The sequence below is a fragment of the Carassius gibelio genome, chromosome B11, assembly GCF_023724105.1.
Source record: "Carassius gibelio isolate Cgi1373 ecotype wild population from Czech Republic chromosome B11, carGib1.2-hapl.c, whole genome shotgun sequence".
NCBI lineage: Eukaryota > Metazoa > Chordata > Actinopteri > Cypriniformes > Cyprinidae > Carassius > Carassius gibelio.
The window spans coordinates 13,701,934-13,725,523 of NC_068406.1; the positions used below are offsets into that span (position 1 = coordinate 13,701,934).

Genomic DNA, 23,590 nt, shown 5'->3' on the forward strand with positions numbered 1-23,590 from the left:
CTAAACTTTTAAACATGTGAGAAGAAACAATGAAATCAAATCAGTGTCCAATATCCTGTTAATTATGTTCCTACTAATTCTAATAGCAGTTCTATGTTCTGTTTAAAAACGAAGAAACTCAGATTTCTCAGAATTCGAAAGGCTGAAACAATCTAACCCTAGCATAGCAGCCAGTTTTGATTATGTCACAGTTATAGTTATTATACTGGTCTCTTCAGAGCATTATAACTGACATGTACCCACACTTTTAGAAATAGACAATCATATTTAAAGACTCTGTTTTGCGTGGCTGCAGTATGAGGAAAGAATTGGCTCTGAGAACCAACTTTAAGACCAAGAAAAAGCTTCTGCCAGCTGGTTATGTTGGCAGTGGACTGAACAACTGTGCAAGCAGTAAGCAGTAATCCTACTATGGCTAGCACCCATTAACTGCCTGTTATTAAATCAGGACTACTGAGTAAATATCACATGACAAAATATATATTAAACAAAGCTGATATGTATTTTTGTAATTGTTCATATGTCAGTGGTCAAAAAGTATGAGCCTGTGTCAGTAAAACATTAGTAATTAGGCATCTGCGACTTAAAATACATTTAAAAAAAAAAGCTAAGTGACATTTTCCTAATTTTTCTCAGTTCTCATTGTGAATCTCAAATTTCATGCTATACTTCTTCAAATTGCAAGTCTATACCTTGCATTTCTGTTATATTCCTCCATTCAGACTTCACAGTTTTCTCAGAATTGCGAGAAAAAGGTTTAAATCGTAAGACAGTTTTGCAATTAACTTTTTAAAATGTTTTTATAAATTGTTTTACTTGCGTTAAAAACATTAAAAAAAATAGTTACTTCATGTCCTTGTTACAGTGTAAAAATATATTTAAATACTGAATAATATTAATTAACTACATGTACTTACGGTACTGTATATGGTTAGTGTTAGAATGAGGGTTTGGTTTAGGGTTAGTTGCACATAATTATGCATAATTAATTTGTATTACTAAAAGGTAACAACATAAACTAAGCTAAAATAAAAATTAATTTATTTTAAGGTACAATTCTCACTATTAGGATTTGGGATGTAGAATATGGTAATGTAGAATAAATGTTTTATAAGTACTAATACACAGCCAATATGTTAATAATAGCCATGCTAATAAGAAACTAGTTAATAGTAAGAATTGGTCCCTAAACTAAAGTGTTTACAATTTTTTTTTTTAATAAAAAAATAATAAAAGTTCTACTGGACACAAAGAGAAAAAACACAGGACAACTTCACTTTCGTGAGGAAAAGAACATGAATGTGTAGTGTATTTTTTTCCCAAGGTATTTAAAGGTGTGTATAAGTCTGACTGTAAATAGAAATCAAAGCTGCAGGAAGCAGCATGGAGGAGGATGCATTTTATCATCAAAGTACAGCTCTTTCTCTTTAACACACACATACACACTCAGTGATAGTGCTGTGAAAGCCAGCTGATGCTTACAAATGTGTCCAATGTGCGCACACAGCAGTCAACGTTGAGTAAAAATGTGTATTGAGGATGTAGTTAATGATTAGCAATGTTTAGTTTCGCAGCCGTTTGTGTGTTTTAAGATCTGCCCATGTCTAAAAGCAGGGCTAGTTGACTGATCATCTGCAGTACTGAAAAGCAGGTTACTGCAGCAGCTAACAAAAACACACAAACACACACACGCTTGCCCTGCTCCTTTACGCTTCCCTCATTCTCATTCTCTTTCTCTTCCCTTCCACCTCTATCCTCCATGTTCTAGTTGTGCTCCCAACATTCTCTTCATTTCTACTTTCACTAGTTCCCTGTTGAACAGACAAGAACTGCTGGTTGCAAGGTGTGTTTTGAAGGCTGGTGTATTAAGGCGGGTGTACACGGTGTGATTTTTGCTGTCGTACGAGGTCGCAGACGTTTTTTTTCTCTCGGGAGAAAATCGCAGATGCGCGCATGGTACCGTAACATGGTACATGGCATCGTACCATGTAAGAACAATTACGGGCCGATCCAAAAACATTATGAAAAAATAAAAACATGTCAAATAAAATCAGACGCTGTCGGTTTAAATCCGTTACATATGTGCGGTTGAACGAGACGATTTGGCGATCCATCTGAAGTTGACCAATCAGAAGATGATAAAACCCACATATTATGTATATAAATAGTCTATATAATAATTTTAGTTCATTATACATCTCTACTTTTTATTTGTTATTTTGAATTGTGCCACATTTACCGTTCACCGTTATGAATTAATATACTAGTTGTATAGTTGAGTACTTGAGTTGTTTATAAAGAACAGAAGAGTTTAGCGTGTATTATAGTCTTACTCATACAACTGACTGCTGTTAAATCTGCTTGCTTTTAGATGAAAAAGTTGCTCACAACCTTTTTTCTTCGTAATAATAGCATAAAGAAATAGATTTGGCAAACAATCCAGTGTATCTTCTTCTTTGGAAAGCATCAAATAATTTTACAATCACAGACATGTTTGTTGACTTCTAAAATGCAATGGCCAATCAGAGGTGTTTAGGTTGGAATCCATGCACTCACTGCTCCAGTCACCATTTTTTGTCCAGTGCTGGGTTTTGTCATGCTCGTAACTTTTTTTCTAATGTAGACTTTAAAAAGTGTCATTGTGTAGTCACGTTCATTGTATTTTTATTTATTTATTTATTTTTGAACTTGGTAGATGGTAGATCATTATGAATGAGTGACAGTTTTAAATAAATTTAAATGGAGCAGTCTTTGCATTCTGTATACAATGTTTTATTCAGAATTCAGTCAGAATTTAAATAAAACTTCATGCTTATTTAACACCCCCGATGCAAAACGTAATGACTACGTTAGAGTTTGTAAAATCGTAGTAAATTCGTGTCGCGTGTGACTACCACTGTATGATTTTCGGATAAACTTAATTGTGACATATGCGAGGGATCACGAAGTTCCGACCTTCTGAATCTCATCGTGTACGGCTGCCTTTAGTGTGCCACCTGGAAGTCTTCTTAAAGGTACAACTAACTCAAAAATAATTCCATCATCGTGCAGTGTTTCCCAAAATCCATACTGAGTAGGTACTAAATTTGAATTTGAACTTTGTGATCATTAAAAAAAAATGTGTTCTATATAGTATGAATATAGGTGGTACTTTTGATATCTGCACATACTTGTCTGCCATGTGGTTACTGTCATATGACCCAATAGCAGCAGCTGCATTGCTTCAATATCATTCATAAATCTTCCCCATTGCCTCATAGTACAATAAAATTTCCATCCACTGCACACTTCAGAATCCAGGCAGAAGTAGCAGGTCACCAGAGCACTTTTCTCCTATTGTTTTTCATATACTATGTACTGTATTTGGACTAGGGTTGGGTACGTCCACTTTTTAACCGATACCGGTTCTGGTACTGGTACCTGAAATTCGGTACCAGTACCCAGCGGTACCTTTTTTTTTTGGTACTTCTCTCTCTGTGTAATTACAAAAACATTTATTTCAGTGAAAAAATAAAAAGTCTCAGTTTCAACATTTTAAACAAGGGCCCTACAAACTTACTGGTTTCATTTTTAAGAAAATCAAATAAAAGTATTAAACATTTATTTTAAATCAAATGAAAGTTAAACCCTTTCATTTTTTGGCAAACAAACTGAGGTTTACTGATGAAAATGATACATGGAAGAAAAATTATGTGAAACTATTTTAATAGGCTAATATTTGTTTTATACAATTAAAGGGGGGGTGAAATGCTCGTTTTCACTCAATATCCTGTTAATCTTGAGTACCTATAGAGTAGTACTGCATCCTTAATAACTCCAAAAAGTCTTTATTTTTATTATATTTATAAGAGAAAGACAGTCTGTACCAATTTTTTCCAGAAAAACACGAGTGGCTGGAGGTGTGACGTGTGGGCGGAGCTAAAGAATCACGAGCGCGAGTAGGCTTTTGCGTCTAGAGCATCTGGAAACTGTGACATTACCGTGAGGAAAAAACATCATCCAAAACAAACCATGGGCTAACAGTCAGATTCAGCCATTTATTTATGATCCAGAATCAGATCCAGAGGCTGAAATTTAACAAGAGCAGCAGCATCAACGACTACAGCAGGACGTCTCTATGTGGTATGTATTGAAACTGTATATATTTGCTTAGCGGTTCCACTTTATGTCGTCTTTTTTTTTATAAGGTGTACATTCGGAAAGTGCAGTTTGATGCCAACATCGCATGTTGTTTACTTGATGTGTTTACGCGCCGATAGCTAAGTTAACAACACAGAGATATTTGAAGCAGTTTTACTCACCGCATGCGGTTCCAACACACGATCGTGACTCTTTTTCGTTGGGACTGCATTATCCTTAAGAAATAAACTATGTGCAAATCCGGCGTCAAACTGGGCCTTGTTTGTAAAATGAAAAAATCTTCGAAATGCAGGGAACAAACACAAACACTTGCACAGCTCCGTTGATGCTCTGTAAAAATAAACTCCATCCACTGGTCCCTTAATGCTGTTTTTTTTTTTTGGGGGGGTAATCTGTGCAGGGTTGTCTTGCCCTGGCAACCAAAAACACACTTCTTTTGTGACATTTTGCTCTCGCTCTGATCAGTGAATGTCTGTTGTGCTCTCAGTGCTCTGCTATATGGGAGCGCGCGCTCTTCTGGCAGAAGTGCGTCAGGACCCATCTAAGGAAATTCCGCTCCATCTAACGTCACACAGAGCCATACTCGAAAAAAACTTTCCGAAACTTGTGACAAACCGGAAGGAGTATTTTTGGAACAGAAATACTCCTTCAAACGTACAACTTAATTTTTTAAACTTTGTCCATGTTTAGCATGGGAATCCAACTCTTTAACAGTGTAAAAAACTCAGTATGCATGAAATAGCATTTCACCCCCCCCCCCCCCCCCCTTAAGTGATCAAACTGGTTGTAATATTGATTTATTTTTTCCATTCAATGTTTTATTTAAATTGGAAAAAAATGAATATTTAAAGATGTACATTATGCTGTACAATGGTAATACAAGAGTAATATATTTCAGTTACATGTTAAACCATACTTTTATTTTGACAGGTTGCCATTAAGTTCCTGTGAGTATACTGTATGATGATGCTAGTCTTCTCAAATGACTCTCACAGCAGCTCTGGAGTAGGGCTCCAACAAATGATTATTTTGATAGTTGATGAATCTAACGATTATTAGAACTATTAATCGACTAATCATTGATTATTTAGCTGATTAATCAGTAGACATTTATTGATTATTCAGCTTTTGCAATTAGTTAAAATATTGAGTTTAACATATTCTAACAAATAAATTAAAGTAATCACTTCAGCTTTTGAAAGTTATATTATGTAATTACAGTTATACAATTAATTACAAATAAATATATATGGCACAATATATGGCAGAGAAACTCTCTTATTCACAATTTAATTATTTAATTACCTAAAATATCTTTTTGTAAATCATATGAATAAGAAACAAAAAGGTTAAGTGATAAGAAGATTTATTTTTTGGATAAACTAATATCCACAACATAATCTCTCTTCAAATACCTTATAGGGTTATGATAATCAAAACAGTCCAGAGCTAGATGAAGTTTTGATCTCTGCAAACCAAACTTTAACTTTAATTAAATGTTTTTTTTCTGGAGCTATTCCTCCATTCTTTAGTGTTATGTGATACAAAGTCAATGATAATATGGTAAAATGTGTCATTATTTCATTTTATTAAAAGGAGAAGTCTGGACAAAACACTTTTCCGTTCTATTTATATATAAAAAAGCTATACAGGCATGGAAGTAAATAGTGACAAATATGGGTGCAATACTTATTTAACTAGCTCAACCAGCAAGCCTCCCTTATATCATTATTATCATGATAGTTGACCATCATTTTCCAGCTCCACCAGCAAGACCAGCACTAAGCAGCATAAATCAACAGGGACCAACATGGAAATGAAAAGGTTTTCAGGGTTTTCACTCTATCTTGGATTCTTCCATTAGCCTCTGATCTCCTCCTCCTCCTCCGGCTATACGTCTTTTCACATCAACCAACACCTTCTCTCTCTCTTTCTAATTTTCCAATATTCCAAAGCTCAGGGGAATGGAGTAATGCAGTCACATGACCCGGCCTTCTTTAGCACTGCAATACTACAACACATCCCCCCTACACACCCGTCTGTTGTCTCTGTCTCTCTCTCTCTCTGCTTCCCAGTGAGGTGACATTTCAGATGTGCCCCGATGGTTGCTCCCTACAGTGCTGCTGTGATCTGCCTGTGTTTGAGAATCCACGTGTGCGTGTGTATGCTTGTATGTGTGTGAGAGAAAGAGTGCTCATTAATGCATGACGGAGCCAGTGTCCAACCAGACCTCTGCTGTGTACGTAGCATTGCTTCACACACAGCGTTCCAAAAGGGGCGTGACTTTCTCTGGGCTAATTTAGGCCATGTGAAAAGTACTTTTAGTATGTGTCAGATAATGTGCAGTCAGTCGGGTAATAAGGCAATCTATAATCTATTTTATACTTGAGTTATAAGCTTTAAAAAATCTGAAATGCTAGGTTAAACACAGATAAAAGTGTTTGTATTGCTTTGTCATTTCTGGCTGCATGCAAAAGAAAAATAATGACTACTGTAATCTGAATCATGAACAAATGACTCTTAATGAATTGATCCAAAAACTCCACTGACAACACAAAATATTTGACATCAGAATGCCACCATTGACAAATCATAATCAAGTGTTTCATAGGGCCATCTTATAATTGTTTAAATTGACTCATAAATCAAGCAGCCCAAATTCAGTTTTATTCTATTTCACCATGACACCAGACGCCAGAGTGTGTGTGTTTGTTTAACTCACCCCGTGAGCACCACTACAAAGTCCATCACATTCCAGCCGTTTCTCAGGTAGGAGCCCTTGTGGAAGGCAAATCCCAGTGCAAGAATCTTAATGCCCGACTCAAAACAGAAAATTGCAATGAAATAGGGCTCTGTTTCTTCCTATGAGAGAAAAAGAACCACAGATGGGATTATTATAAAAAGCATTTTCACTTAAAACATTCTCAGTGCTTCTCAGTTTTTAACTAATATTTTACTGTGTGTGTGTGTGTTTGCATCTATGCAAAGGAGCAGTTCACACAAAAATGAAAATTTAATTCTTAGCAGATTTTCATTTTTTGGTAGGTAGCTGTAAATATAAACAGTAGTCTATGCAATGTCTCCATTAAAAATTTGCTTAGTAAGTTTGTGTGTGTGTGTGTGTGTGTTCAACTTTACCAGTCGTTCTGACAGTGGAGTTTTGTCTCCATCTGGTAAGTGTTGTTCAAGAGCCAGTACGATGCAGTTGGCAATGATGGTGGTCAAAATCATCCACTCAAACGGAGTAAAGGGCAAAGTTAAGGCTAAAAACAAGCTGGATTCATCATATCAAAGATATTTATAACGACTATGCAATCATAAAACTGCATGAACTTTGCAAAACAATAACCACAGTATAATGTAGAAAAATATTTTTATCATACAAGAATGTAAAGAGTAATATAATAATATTATAACAACAACAAAGCATGCACATATTGTTGTCTTCTTGAAGAGAAGGGCTGTAGGGCTTTATTAACATTATCATTTTTATGTTTTTTTTTCAGTTTTTTTTTTTTTTGAGTGACATACACAAAAAACTCTTAACTTCAAAACTATAGTGAGTAGAGTCATAAGGTAGGTATCGTTTGATAGAAATTGCTATTTTAAATTTTTTGAGAATATTTTTTATTACATTTGGATATTTAACATAAAGTATTCGAAAGTGACAGCATTTTGAACCAAGGTAGCCTTTTTGACAACTGGAAGTAATTTTTAAAACAGTCTACTGTAGCAAGGAGAGTCAAATGGTAGGTATCATTTAATTGAAAACTTTCAAAACATTTTAGAAACGAAATTTTCATTACATTTGGACATTCTAATGCTGAGAAACCACAGATTAAAAAAAAACATTGAAATTGTGCTGAAGGGAAATTTCACTTATCTTTCTGATTTTACATGCAATAACTCAGGAAGCAAATAAGGTATGAGAGAAATTCAGTTTCATGTCAATAAGGAGGATTCACTATAAGTAATGATATTCTATTTTCTATGATCTGTTCATTTCTAAATTTTTATATACTTGGCTACAAATGTGTCTGTGCGGTTTTATGTGTTATAACTCCATGAAGAATATCTTTAGATCTGAGCGATGGATTATAACTATTATGTTTGTTATATTAGACTTAATGAGACCTTTTAAAGGGGTGGTGGATTGCTATTTAACTTTTTTAACATTAGTTAGTGTGTAATGTTACTGTTTTAGCATAGAAAATATCTGCAAAGTTGCAGCACTGAAAGTTCAACACAAATTGAGATATCTTTTAAAATTCTGGCAGTTTAATGCCTACAAAAACGGCTGTTAAGGAACTACAACAAACTTCTTCCAAGGTCTGTTACGTCACAAACCCAGATAACAACAAAAGATAAACAACAAGCGCTGCTCTACACTGCTTAAAACTCACGTTTGAATCATCAGTGGCAAATTCTTTAAATATGTAAACATACGCACAGCCTGTGAGTCAGAAATGTCAGACTGTCCTTGTAAAGTTGGAAATGTCCCACTTTATAGAAACAGATACCAGCATTGTAGGCAACTCTTCCAGGAAACAGTCCTTGTACTTCGAAAAATGCGTTGCACACATCTGAATATTTGGGTTGAACTGTTCTGAAACAGTGCTGTAAATACAACTTAACCACTGATTTCTAGCTGTGTCCTGTTTTAGAAGGACAAACATAGTATCTTCCCTTTCATAACACAGCATCTCCACAACACGGCCCCGGCAGCAACAGTGAGAATAAAAGTTACACCTTCTTTCTTTGCGTGAACATTTGGGTGGTGTTGCGCAAATCTTACCACATAATGATGTACACATGTGGGGTTGTGTTAGAATGAGTCATTTTAGGTAGGAGTTGTTGACTCTTAACTTTAAAAAAAAGAATATCTCTTTGGATTTGAGACTCTGCAACTTTACAGATCTTCTTTATGCACCAAGAGCTTGTAACACACCAAAGAGAAAGGAATAATAGAAATTGCATCATATCATGACCCCTTTAATATATGTTGAGATATATCTTTAAAATGATACCTATTTTGTGTTATTCCATTCAGTGGTTCCTTAGTAATCTGATTATGAATTTTCTGGAGGGGGAGGGTGGAGGTGGTCGATGTCCTGCTGGCGGTACACTTTAGGGTAAAAGGGTTAAACAGATGAGTGTTGACAGATTCGGCCTGGCTGTAACAGAGCACTCATTATCCAGTTACTGTGTGCCTCTTTACCAGCTGCCACTGGCATGATACACACACTCAGCCCTTGTCATAACCGCTTATGTCATGCGTGTGACACATAAGCACACACACACAAATACATGCAGTCTCTGCGATGACTGCTACACACTCCAGTAACATTTTGTAATAACTCAATTAAATATTTACGTTACACTCACTCAGATGTTTTGTTCATCTACATCCAATCTATAAAAAATGTCATGAATCATTGATACTAGTAGTATATGTATTCGTATAATGCTATTTTTTATATGTATATATACATATGCATGCTTATAGTATTAAAGGAAAACACCACCGTTTTTCCATATTCCACTATGTTCTTCCCTCATCTTAGATGAGTTGATATGTACCTCTCCCATCTCAGTGCGTGCACTCAATAGCTGTAGCGCGTGGCGCCACTATGCTAGCGTTTAGCTTAGCACCATTAATTCACCCATTCATGGGGAAGTCATGGCCTAGTGGTTAGAGACTTTATCACTCCTAACCCTAGGGTTGTGAGTATGAGTCTTGGGCTGGTGGTGCCACGACTGAGGTGCCCTTGAGCAAGGTATCGAACCCCCAACTGCTCCCCGGGCGCCGCAGCATAAATGGCTGCCCACTGCTCCGGGTGTGTGTTCATGGTTTGTGTGTGTGTGTCCACTGCTGTGTGTGTGTGCACTTTGGATGGGTTAAATGCAGAGCACGAATTATGAGTACGGGTCATCATACTTCGCTGATTGTCACGTCACTCACTTCCTTAGCATCTAAATAGGGATGTATTTAGAAGCCAACAAACACTTCCATGTTTTCCCTTTTTAAAGAGGTCACATGAGTAGTTACACAAGTAACCAAATTGGTGACAAAATAAAATGTGGTGATTTTTGCAGCACTTCTACCTCGGTGCAGTAATATCCTCACTCCCAAAAACTCCTCATGTTGGTTGTATTGACAGAAGTTAGAGGGAGATGGGGAGAGGGAGAGGGAGTTTTCAGGAGTGATGATATCACTGTGCAGAGGTAGAAGTGCTTCGAAAAGTGCACTTCCGCCATACATTATAGTCATCATTTTTATCCACTTAGGAAATTGCCACTGTTTATTTTGTGTCACCATACTTTCTCATGTAACTAATAATGTACCCGTCTTTAAATAGGGAAAACATGGAAGTGTTTGGTAGCTACTTAATTCATCCCTGTTTGGATCCTTAGGAATGAATGGTGCTAAGCTAAACGCTAACATAATTGCACCACGCGCTACAGTGATTGAGTGCACGCACTGAGACGAGAGAGGTACATATCAACTCGTCTAAGTTGAGGGAAGAACATAGTAGCCTGGTAATACCAGACTCTGCTACTTCACTTTGCTTTGTAGACAGAGTCTGGAATGGCATAATAGAGAAGTGTTTTCTCTCTCGCTAGGGGGCGCTTGTCTGAAGTTTAAAATCATTGGTTCCCCGTAAGCCAATCAGATACGTTTAGTTATGACGTATGTTATGCGCCTGTACAGCCGCATCGAAGCCCCGATCGAAGCACAGACATCATGCATCGAACTCAAATCTATGATTGAACTTCCACTGTAAACCTGTTGTTAAACACTCTTCTTGTTCTGTTTGAAAAAGAGTTGAATGTTCTCCATAACAGAGCGAATTGCATCCCGTGTCTCGTTTCCCATTTCCGCGGTCGTTTCGGTTTTCGATTTCTCTAACCTACAATTTAAAACTCGGTGCTTAGCATCTACGTCACGGCTCTCAGCTCGCCCTCCGCTCGTTGATTGGCCCGGCTGTTTTCAGAGCGGTGGCAAACAGAAAGCTCTGACGCTGTATCAGACTGAGTACAGAAGCGAAATGAAATTGAGCGGAAGTAGGATAAGTCAGGCTAAGAACATAGTGGAATATGGAAAAAATGTGGTGTTTTCCTTTAACATCATAATTTGCTAGACAGAGTTTAAAACAGCTATTTCCTTTTTATACTCTAATAAAATTGGTTTTATTTGCAACATTGAAAAAGCACTTTTAAAGTCTGTGAGCCTCAGCCTTTTAAGTATGAGACTATATTGCAGACCACATCTGTCTTATTCTATATGCATTATGCAAGGATGTGAACATGGCTCCTGAATTCACCTCAGTCTCTCTGCATATAGTGTAACATACACTTGTTTATATTACATCAGTTGTCTTGTGAAGCAAAAACAGCAAACAGACCTCTCAGCACTCACATCATGACTAACTTATTCCTCTCTCTCTCTCTCTCTCACACACACACACACACACACACACACACACGCTTATTTATTCAGAGCTCATTGTAATCTCCAACACACAGTTAGCTCAGGGCTAACATTGCTAACAGTACAGTGCATGCTGGGAGACTTAAAGTGGTATCCATAGCAACCACTCGAGCGCTAAACTAAGCATGTGCAGAGTGGCTGTTCTGAGAAACGAAATGTGGAGCATTTGCGTAAACCTTCACGGCAGAAACCATGAATAAAGATACTGCAGACTGCTGAACTACTAAACAACTTGAATGTTTCATTTGGCGTGAAAGCAAATCGTCCCTCTTCTCATTTCAACAGTCTTCTCTCTAGCTCTGTGTCTTTATCTACCTACTAATCATGTAGTCGCACGACGCTGATGATATGTTCCTGAAAAATAATACGGCTGGAGTGGTAAAGCTGTCTGCAGCTCATAATGTGCCCTTAATAATTCACATCTCAATTTTAAGACTCGGATAGAGAGATGAAGAGTGAGTGAGACAACAGAGAGAAGGAGAGAAAAATAAGAGCGAGAAGGAAAACAGTGAGAATGTAGTTGTATTTAAATGAGGAGGAAAAGAAAAGGAAAGGAAGAGAGGTCTGGCAACAGAGAAAGAGAGATAGAAAGGCAGAAGAGCTGTGAAATGGAGAGTTGGCTAGCGTTTGAGAGAGTCTACTGCATCTCTCTCTCCATCAGCAGTTTAAACGTGTATTAGACTAATAAGAGGTAGTGACGGTGCCAGGTCCCTCTTTCAATCTCTCGCTTTAATTAAAAAGTCTGTGCAAAGATCCAACACAGCCAAATATATAGTGTTTTCCTCCTATATACATTTCCACTTCTTATAAACAGTCAGAAAAATGGGTACATTGTGGTACATTTGTGAACACTTAGGGTACAACTGCTGTGGTCATATTTACACCCACTGTTCAGAAAGATTTTATATGTTTTTTTTAAAGAAGTCTCTTATTCTCATCAAAGTTGCATTTATTTGATAAAAGTACAGAAAAAGCTACTATTATGAAATATTATTGCAATTTAAAATAATGGTTTACTATTTTAATATACTGAAATTTAAAACATAATTTACACTTTTAATGCAAAGCAACATTGTCAGAATTATTACTACAATCTTGAGTGTCACATGATCCTTCAGAAATTTATAATTAATATTGAATACAGTTTTTGCTGCTTAATATTTATTTGGGAACTGAGTTCTTTGATGAATAAAAAGAAAAAAGAACAGCAATTTCTTTTAAAATAAATATTTTGTATTTGTACTAATATACACTACACTCTATTAAATAAATTATTTATTTATGTATTTTTCACCAAGGATGTGCTAAATAATTTTTTTAAAAAGTGATGGTAATGACTTTCTATTTCTATTTTGAATAAATGCTGTTCTTTTGAACTTTTTACTCATGAAAGAATCCTGAAGTTTTATTAAAATAGAAAACCTTTATTTTACATTGTAATTATATTTCGCAATGTTACTGTTTTTTCAGTATTTTTTTTTTTAAAAAATGCATCCTTGATGAGGAGAAGAAACGTCTTTTAAAAAAAAACATTAAAATCTCATTTAAGACTGCCAATCCCTGCAAAGTAAAGAAATGGCTCTATTTATATACATTTTTAAATATTCTCCCTTTTATTATTATTATTGGTAATACTTTATAGTCAGACTTTAACATTTTCATTAGTCTACTTCCTAAATTAACAAATTAAGAATGAAAAACACTCCTAAAACATTACTTAATTTTAGTCAATATTCATTTCAACATTTACTATAAGCACTTTCTCATTTTGTAAAATTGTTATCTGATTAGATGAGCAAGAACTTCTAGTAAAACTAACTCCAGTCCACATTGCTGATAATGTCATAACCTTAAACAAAACCCTAGACTTATTCCTAAAAGACAAGTTATCTGTATTAAAAAAAGGATGTCCCCTATGGAAGGTTTTGTCAGATTCGGCTAACGTTTGAGGACAGTTTTGTCCCAAAAGTATAGTTGAGAAAACACATGCATACAGTATATGCGTTGTAAGCACCCCAACTGTAATATTCTTTTGGGCCTCATTAGTGTCATTACAACCTTCCCATGAACACCTTTTCTTGTCCCTACATGCACTTTTTCCATCACCTCACACACACCCACTAGTACTGTACACTCCCTTCCTATACACACAATGCATTATCAAGCATCAGCATATTGATGCTTGACTGCTCACAACTAAAAACTCAATATTATATTATCAGAAAGCACTCGAGAGGAGAGGAGAGACGTTTAATACGGTCATTTAGCCCTCCAGGCTTTAGAAACTTTGCATTGGCAGCGCTTAACAGGCAGCTAGTCATGTGACCACCATTGTCTGCACTTAAGCATTACGTTGTTGTGCATATGTATAAGTTGGTTCCAACTTTGTCGCATTACTGTGTCACACCGCCAGCTGAAACAGAATATGACTGAACATAATCTTACGCCTTGGTTGTGTGTGCAAGTGTTTAATCTGAAAAATCAAGCTCAAATAAACACTTCCTTCACTCCCTGCAAGGAATGACAGTAAGAATCTCATTGTAAATTTGACCTTTGAGTTGACAGGACTTTTTGGTGCAGGTAAGTGCATGCATTTAATATACAAAGACGTGCAGTAGTTTTTTTTTTTTTTTTTGAGTGGTTTCTGTGCTCTAGATTTGAGCTGACAGTGTGCTTTAGGGGGAAACGGAGCTGATGAGATGAACGCATTTCAACTGAAATAAAACAAACAACCCTACAAATTAAATGAAAGAATCCACAAGACTCAGCACAGGGTCTCGCCAACAGAGGACTTACTTGCCTCGCTTTCCCATTATTTCTTTCTTCTTTGGCAGACCGTGGTCTTCCTGCCTCCATTTTTGCATTTTTCTTTCCTCCTCATCCACTCCAAGATGAGCAAGCGTGGGAAGCGAGCCGGCGTGTTGGTTAGGCTCAGACAGTGCAGCTTAAAAACAGCGCTGCCTAGTATCCATCTGGTGAATCTATGCTCTCTCCCCAACAAAATGGATGAACAACATCTCCTCTCCCAGACAAATGAGGACTTTCAAATTCTCCTGATCACTGCTGCATCAAATGCTCCACCATCCCCATCCCAAAGAAACCCCAAATCATAGGATTTTATGACTACAAACCTGTTGCTCCCACACCAGTGGTCATGAAGTCATTTCAAAAACTGGTGTTGGCCCACATGAAGGACCCTTGTTGGACCGCCATTAGTTTGTTCTTCTATCTGTATATGAAAGAATGTAGGGCTGTGCAAAAAATCGAATGCGATTTTCATGCACATCTCACCAGTAAAGACGCTCCTGTAATTAGAAGTATATCTCCAGCACGTGCGTTCAGATCAGGGTTGCCAGGTTTTCACAACAAATCCTGCCAAGTTGCTTCTCAAAACTAGTCCAAAACTAGCCCAATCGCGCTTCCAGGAGGTTCCCCGATAAAAATTGCTTCCAGGGGTTAAAATATACGTTTTTTTAGCAGGGTTGCCTTGGTAAAATTCACATTTTAGGGGCTAAATATCACGCTATTTGTATTGGGGTCGCTTCGACCCGCGGACATGAAAAACAGCCACAGACTTGGCAACACTGGTTGGCCATGTGTGGCATTACGAGTCGTAATTCACTGACAATCTACACATAATCGATGTTAAAATCGCAGGCGATTCTTTGTCAAATTTGAAAACGATTTTCTGTTAGTTGTCGGTAGACTACGGCTCTGTGTAGTAACTGCCGCTCTACCTGAACCAGTGTTGCCAAGTCTGCGATTGTTTTTCATCTCCGCTGTAGTTTTGGACTAGTTTTAGGAAGCAACTGGGCAGGATTTGTTGTGAAACCTGGCAACCCTGATCTGAACGCACATGCTGGAGATATACTTCTAAATTACAGGAGCATCTTTACTGATGAGACGCGCATTAAAATCGCTTTCGATTTTTTGCCCAGCCAAAAAAAGAATGCAACTTTACAAACCCCTCTGTTAAGCTCCTGAAGTTTGAAGATGACACCAGAGTCATCAGCCTAATCGACGATGACTGTGACGATGGAGGCTGAAGAGTTGGCTGTAATGGAGTCAAACATGCTCAAAACAGTGGAGATGATGGTGGACTTTATAGGAAACATCTCAGAAAACTACAGCGATACAGTCCGGACTGCAGATAGCCATCAGCACTCCCTTTCCCACACTCCAAGAACTGTAAAAATCACCCTGGATCCCTCACATCCGGGACACTTCCTCTTTGAACTGTTGCCTCTGAACAGCACTACAGAGCAATAAACCTCAGAACATACATAAGAAGGCATAAGAAAAGTTTCCTTCCTAGGGCCATCTACCTCTTAAACAGTTTAACAAACATGCAATACACAACACTATTTATACTTTGTATCTGTACTTACATACAGGAATTGTCTATTGTGTCATTTTATGTATATATTTTTTTGTTCACTGTTTTTATTTCATTATCGGTGTCATGTCACTGTGATTTTGTCTATGCACTAGAAGCTTCTGTCACCAAGACAAATTCCTTGTATGTGTAAGCATACTTGTCAATAAATCTGATTCTGATTCTCCTCAATTGCTCTGTCAGAGGGACCTGAAGCGAGCATGTGTGTGATCCATCATGCTAAAAAGCCTTCAGTTATGAATTCCACCTCCTGTTCCATATACGCTACACTAAAAATAGATACATGACAGATTAAAGAGTCTGCTCCTCTCCTCCTCGAAACCAATTTCTTTCACTCTGTTGCTCACTTTTTCAGTTTTTTATTATTATTATTATTTCTGACATTAAATTCTTCAGCATGCTGTTGCGTTTGGGTCTTAAGTGACTCTGATTCTCAGAGATGTGTTTGTTACTCCACTGTCTTAGCGCCCTCTTCTCTCATTTCCCCTCACTCTCTAACGCCCTCTCTATAGCATTCTTCCTCCATCATGGATTCCTTTAATGGTTTTCATTGCAGTAAGCCTGTGTTAGCCACCGAGCTGGCTGCTGGATGCTAACTGCACACACATGAGGGCTGTTTCACTGATGCAATATGCAGAAAGATCCTGATTCTGCAACCCGAGTAACATTACACTCAATACCAACACACTCGTATAAACAGTCGGCTCTAATTCATCTAAAACATGCTAAAGAGATACCTTACCTAAAAATAAAAATTCTGCCACCACTTATTCACCCTCATGTCATCCCTAACCTGTATGATTTTCTTCTATGAAATCCAAAATATATTGGTAAAATGATCCAATAAGCAATTGCTTTGGATCTCACCGAGTTGTATTGTATGAACAAAAACAGTTTGCAAAATATCTTCACCAAATTAAAAATACGTATATATAAGAATTACTTTTGCGAGAGCCATCGCTTCAAGCACTGCTCTAGATTCCACTTATTAAACACACACACACACACACACACACACACATATTATTATTATTATTATTATTATTAATATTATTATTATCAATGATCACAGTTTTACTGCTTGATACGTTTGTGGAAACATTGATATACTATTTTTTTTTTTGGATTCTTTGATACATTTCGTTACACTATAAATGTATTTTCTGCTGAATACAAGTATTCTTTTTTTTTTTCTTTTTTTTTTTTTACAACTAGCCTTCGGTCTCCCAATTAGATTTCAATCAATGTGTGAAAATGTGTGAGTGTATATGAGGATAGGAACCTCAAGGGTGTGTGTATTAATACAGTATGTTTCAGACAGAGTATTACAGGTTCTTTCCACAGACATTCACTCATCATTTCTGTCAAAACACCTTCACTCAATTTTTATATTTACAGTCTGTCGTTCATTTTGACATGCCTCCTTTTCACTCACTCTCTCCACTTCAGTTTCTCTTTCATTCCTCCATTTCTCCTTCAGTCTTTCCACATATACCTTTTTTTCTTCTTTAAACGTCAATTCTGGCACCTTTCACACCTTGACATCGATATGTTTCTCTCTGTCTTTCAGCTGTATATTAAAAAGCTATTAGTTGCTTATTCCACCCTGTTTTCTCTCCACTCTTCCTCGTCTTATCTTTTATTCTTCCCTTTCAGCCTTCCTTCCTTTCCCTCCTGCATTTCAGCTTCTTTCACGTTCCTCTCGCTCTCGTTTGAGAGTGCTGCACATCAATCATACAATCTTAATTCAGTCAGAGCACTGCTGCCGCCTCAGCATTTCTGCAGAGAGAGAGAAGATAGAGGGAAGAAAGAACATAAACAGTGGCGGAACAGACGGAGAGAGAGCACCTAGTGAGAGAAACCGAAATGGAGAGTGTGAGCAAGAGAGAAGAGAGAGAAAGAAAAAACGGGAAATGCAGAGGTGTTGGAACTGAGGGTGGAGGAGAATAAGATATGCAGTAAAAAAATAAATAAAAGACTAGGGTGGTCAGGGGTCAACATAAATGAATAAAATATAAAATGACAAAATTATTTTTAAAACTCATTATTGATTTTCTGTATCTAATTTAATATTAGTAGTAGCATAAATATAAAATAATATATATATATATATATATATATATATATATATATATATATATATATATATATATATATATATATATATATATATATATATATTAGTGGTGGGCATAGATGAATTTTTTTAATCTAAATTAATCTCACTATAATCTTGGAATTAATCTAGATGAATCTAGATTAAAATGGCTCATTTGAATTCTGCCAAAGGCATTCAGAATATGTGTGCTTCCAAAAAATACAATAACTAAAATGACGTAAAAAAATTTTAACGGGTTCCTCAAGACAGGTGGTGCATTAGAGCAGGGGCTCATCTCCTGTTTCCAAAATGCATCACAAAGTGCTTGAAAGCTGTTAACTAATTCCACATTTCACAAGGTGCAAACAACCTTACGCCTGTTTCAAACATAATCCATCTGCAGTGCATTTGCATTGCGTATTTTTTTACGCACAGATGTTAACGGATTCCAGTGTTCACGTGGTTGCGGTCCGTCAGACGCGGTGCGTCTGCAGCAGTGCAGCGATCGTTCACGTACCGAGTAGCGGACTGCAAACAGGTTCTGTGTGAAACACAATGAGTATGAGCCTGTGCTGCTTCAGCACCAGATACGAAAAGGACACGGACTGCATACGCACTGCAGATGGATTATGTGTGAAACAGGCGTGAGTCTTGTCGAGGTTTCCATTGGGAAGCTTCTTAAAAAAATAAAAAATTTCCCTGAACCAAACCCGTAGCTTCATCTTCCATATTAGCACGTCACATTTGATGTGGTAATTTCACAGTAGGCATACACACAGGTTTAAAGACTTTTTCTCGCCACCTACAGATTGGCATACATCCGCGCTAAAATATCAAGGTGAAAGTAAGTATAGCTCACGTAGTATAGACCCAGCTCCCAACCCAATTTTGAGAATAGATTAACGGCGATATTTTTTTATTTCCCGATAAGAGTCTCCCGTTAACGCAGCATGTTAACGCAGATAACGGCCCACCACTAATATATACATATATGTATATATATGTATATATATGTATAAATATGATGATTTTATTCATTAAGGGAAAAAAAGCTGTCGAAAGCATGCATGGACTTTTTGAAGTCAAGCCACATCATCTCAATTGGATTTAAGTCCAGACTTTCATTTGGCCACTCCAAAACCTTAATTTTGTTTTTCTGGAGTCATTCAGAGGTGGACTTGCTTGGTGTTTGGGATCACTGTCCTGCTGCATAACCAAAGTGTGCTTGAGCTTAAGGTTACAAACTGATGGTTGGACATTCTCCTTCAGGATTTTTCGATGGAGTGCAGAATTTATGGTTCCATCAATTATGGCAAGTCATCCAGTTCCTGAAGCTGCAAAGCAGCCCCAGACCATCACACTACCACCACCATGTTTGACTGTTGGTATGATGTTCTATTGATGAAATGCTGTGTTGGTTTTGTGCCAGATGTAATGAGACAGACCCCTCAGTCCACAGAATATTTGCCTAAAAATCATCTTTCTAAAAATAAAAATTTAACTCGGCTTTCTAAAATAATGAGGTTAATCACAGTTCTTTCATGATTTAACAGTTAATCAATCAATTTCTCACGTAGGGCCAGGTAGGTTTGGACAGCCTTTTTTCCCTTATAAATGAAATCATCATTTAAAAAATGCATTTTGAATTTACTTGCATTATCTTTGTGTAATATTACATTTACATTTAATCATTTAGCAGACACTTTTATCCAAATCGATGTACAAATGAGAACAATAGAAGCAATCAGACCAAAGAGAGAACAACAACAGTATACAAGTGCTATGACAAGTCTCAGTTAGTCAGGCACAGAACCCGTAGCTGAGGTTTTCTTTTTTCTTATTGTTTCTCAAGAATAGGATAGACAAGAAGTGCTAGTATTAGTTATTAAAATTTGTTGATGAGCTGAATCTTTCAAGTGTGACAAATTAATTTAAAAACAGGAAGGGAGCAAAAACCTTTTCACGACACTGTATACACGCACACACACACACACACACACACACACACACACACACACACATACACACATATATACATATATACATATATATATATACATTATATATATATATATATATATATATATATATATATATATATATATATATTAGTCAAACTTTATATGTCCATGAATACTGTCTACATTGGACTACATGCATTACATTACTGTGGCCAAGCACAGACAGTTCTTTCTGTTTTATAGAGCTTTTGTATTGATCGATGCAACAGCAAATGCACAATATGCCACATTGAGGCTACATCAGCATACTTGACTTAAACATATCAACACTTCTGGTTGTTTTTTTGTGCATTCATGGTACGTTTATTGTACTTCAGACTAAAAAGCCATACTTGAATATCAGCCATTAAGAACTGCAAGTGTCCAGTGTGTCTTACAGTAATAATAATTTCTCCAAGTCAGTATTTCTTACAGTAAGACATATTTTTCCATGTCAATACCACTGTTTCCACAAAGATGCACTGTGCGATCTGCAGAAAACTGTAACATTTGGGTTCCCAGGCTGAGCTGAGCTTCAGCCAAGTGAAGCAAGTGCTGATGGGACATGATGGAATGTCAATGGCCTAATGCAATCTGGGAGATCTACAACGAACCCATGGGCACACCTGCATGTGTATGTGTGTATGGCGTGCACGTCAGCAAGGCCAGGCCCTGATAAGAGAGGCTAAAAGCTTGCAGTCTCAGCACTGCAAGTTCTAAATTGTCCCATGGGAGATTTAGGACCCTGGGGGAAAGTCAGAGTTTGCACAATCCACCCTCCCAACTACAAAAAAACCCTCTCCCCAATCCACTTCTCATTTAGAGGAGTGAGAAAATGCTTGCGTAAGAGCGAAAAGGACTCACGGATCAATGAGGGGTATTGATAACTTAAAACTACAGTGCGGTTCTTGATAAGGTGTATCCGTGATCTGAACAATCCACTGTGACCCCCAATAACCTGGTTATGAAGCAACAAAAATAAATAAAAAAATAAGGATTATTTGTGTCTGCTAACAACAATCATTATATATTTAACTATTAACAATTAACGATTTTGTTCTAATTGCAGTAAAAAAAAAAAAGTTTAAAAAGGATAAAAACCCTTTTAAATATTATTTTTTTACATTTGCTATGAATTATTATTTTTTTACCATATTTTAATAACCAGTGTATTATTAAAATCATGACAAAATAACACAGACAATAACGTCACATGAGCCATGCATTCTCACTCTCTTCTCTCCGACGACCCCTTCTCTCTCTCACACACACACACACACACACACACACACACACACACACACACACACATCTCAATCGCTTGGGTAAAATGGTGCATGTATTGCACATTATTTTAGTAATTCCCATAAGCTTCGGTCTTACACCAAAAGCATGCGCACCACTGATCTATATTAGTGGAGCACACAAGCCACGCTCAGTCTCAACAGCTTGTGTGTCACAAATAACAAAATGAGTAGCTACTGTAACTGCGCTAAAACGTTCAAATACACACAAAATTATGTCAAAATGCTTCTCTTGGCGAGCAGCCAGTTAAATAGTTTAAATAGTTTCTAAATAGAAAGAAAACGTGTGTTGTATAACAATATATTGGGTCCGTGGATAAACTCTCAAACAGACTGCAGTCCAATATTCCTGCTGCTGTCTGTCATGTTAATCAAGGAACAAAAAATGTTCTGCTCTTGACTCTATACGTTTAATGGTAAGCATTAATTTGTATTTATTTTTTACAAAGACTACAGAAATTACCTTTGATAAAAATGTACGTTTGATTAATGTAAACTGAATAAAACTTACTTACTAATTGCAAACTTACTTTTGTTAGTAATTTTTCTATTTGTTCTTGTTTTATATACTGACTTTTTTTATTACTTTTTTAAAATGAAACTTTGTGTTTAAGAAAAGTAGATTTTTGCTTGTATATGCTGTAAAATGATATATTTTAGAGAGAAAAAAATAATAATATGGCAAAAATCTGTAATCTTTTTTAATTTTCTTTGATGTTCTGCTTTTAAAGCTCTACACACATTGTTGAAATGTCCATACATTAATCATATAGAAATAAAAACAGCTAACAATGCAACACCAGAGCGACGTAGATCTCCTAAAAATAATCAACAGTGCTTAAAAACCACCACACACAGGTGCAGACCAGGCAGTGAGTCACCCTTGAACCATGATGGACACAGAATAAGCCACATTAGCAATATCTATGTTTACACTCTGCGTACTATATATGGAACCAGATCACCATCTTGGGGACTTGATCCTGTCTCTGTGAAACCCTGTTTCTCTCAAAGTGGCCCATTTGCATCTCAGGAAAAAGCAAAGAAATTCAACATCTCTGTCTCTCTCTCTCTCTCTCTCTCTCTCTCTCTCTCTCTCTCTCTCTCTCTCTCTCTATATATATATATATATATATATATATATGTCATCTTGAAAAAAAAAGACATCCCTAAAAAAATTGAAGGAGCTTTGCAATTATGAGCAACTTTTGTTCAGCTACAAGAGTTGGCAGCTCCTTTGCAGAAAGTTTGACACCTAGTGTAAGATGCCACGATACTAAGACCTCTGTCAAAATCTAACGCTGGATAAAATTCAAATGACCAGAATTTGAAAAATTATGAAATCATTAGTTTGGTAATACTTCAGGATATGAGTGTAATTAAAGTACTAAGAGATTTCCCAGCTGTCAAATGATGGTTAATTAAATCAGGGCTTGTTTCTTCATGCAGGAGCATAGCAGTAATTAAGCGGACTCCATTTTACAACTTTGCAGAATATTTTTATTATCATAATTCGCTGGATGCCTGGAGCACAGTGACCACAAACTTGTCCCAGTTACTAGAAATAGAGCCTGACTGAAAAATTAATTAAAAAAATACAATAAAAAAAACACTGACTGACAGAGAGAGAAGAGTGTCTGTAGGTAGTTGAAATCCATTTAAATCCATTTTATTCTGCAAAATGCCATACATTTGACTTCTGGGATCTCTCATTGAACACTTATTGACACATATTAACGACTATGACAGTTCCTATCCACTGCTGTCTACAAACATCTGCAACCAATATATTTGAGAAGAATGAATTTCAGAGCTGAGCAACATTATCTTTCAGCTTCTCTAATCCTGTATTGTGCCTGCATATGAAAGGCAGTTTTGACAAGAAGATTTGCTAATAATCTTAAACAAACCTTCAATGTCAAAATGTACTGTAATAATCACTCGGTTGCCTCCCACAGTGTACTTATTCTACCATTCAAAAGTTTTGTTTATTTTTTTATTTTTTTTATTAATATTTTTATTCAGCAAGGATGCATTACACTGATCAGTAAAAAAAAAACTAAAACATAATGTTAGAAAATATTTCTACATCAAATGAATGCTGTGGTTTTGAACTTCCTAATCGATAAGATTCCTGAAAAATGTATCATGGTTTCTACA

General features: G+C 36.6%; 1 protein-coding gene across 13 annotated transcripts in view; it reads right to left on the reverse strand.

The window, feature by feature from the left end:
* Positions 1–23,590, reverse strand: part of LOC127968201 (voltage-dependent P/Q-type calcium channel subunit alpha-1A) — a 99,106-nt gene that overhangs the window by 61,869 nt on the left and 13,647 nt on the right. For all 13 annotated transcript variants that reach the window (XM_052569225.1, XM_052569224.1, XM_052569222.1 and 10 more), the window contains exons 2-3: positions 7,279–7,384; positions 6,863–7,002 (exon numbers count right to left, since the gene is read on the reverse strand). In XM_052569225.1, coding sequence (XP_052425185.1) covers positions 6,863–7,002; positions 7,279–7,384 — 246 coding nt within the window. The remainder of the gene's footprint in view (positions 1–6,862; positions 7,003–7,278; positions 7,385–23,590) is intronic.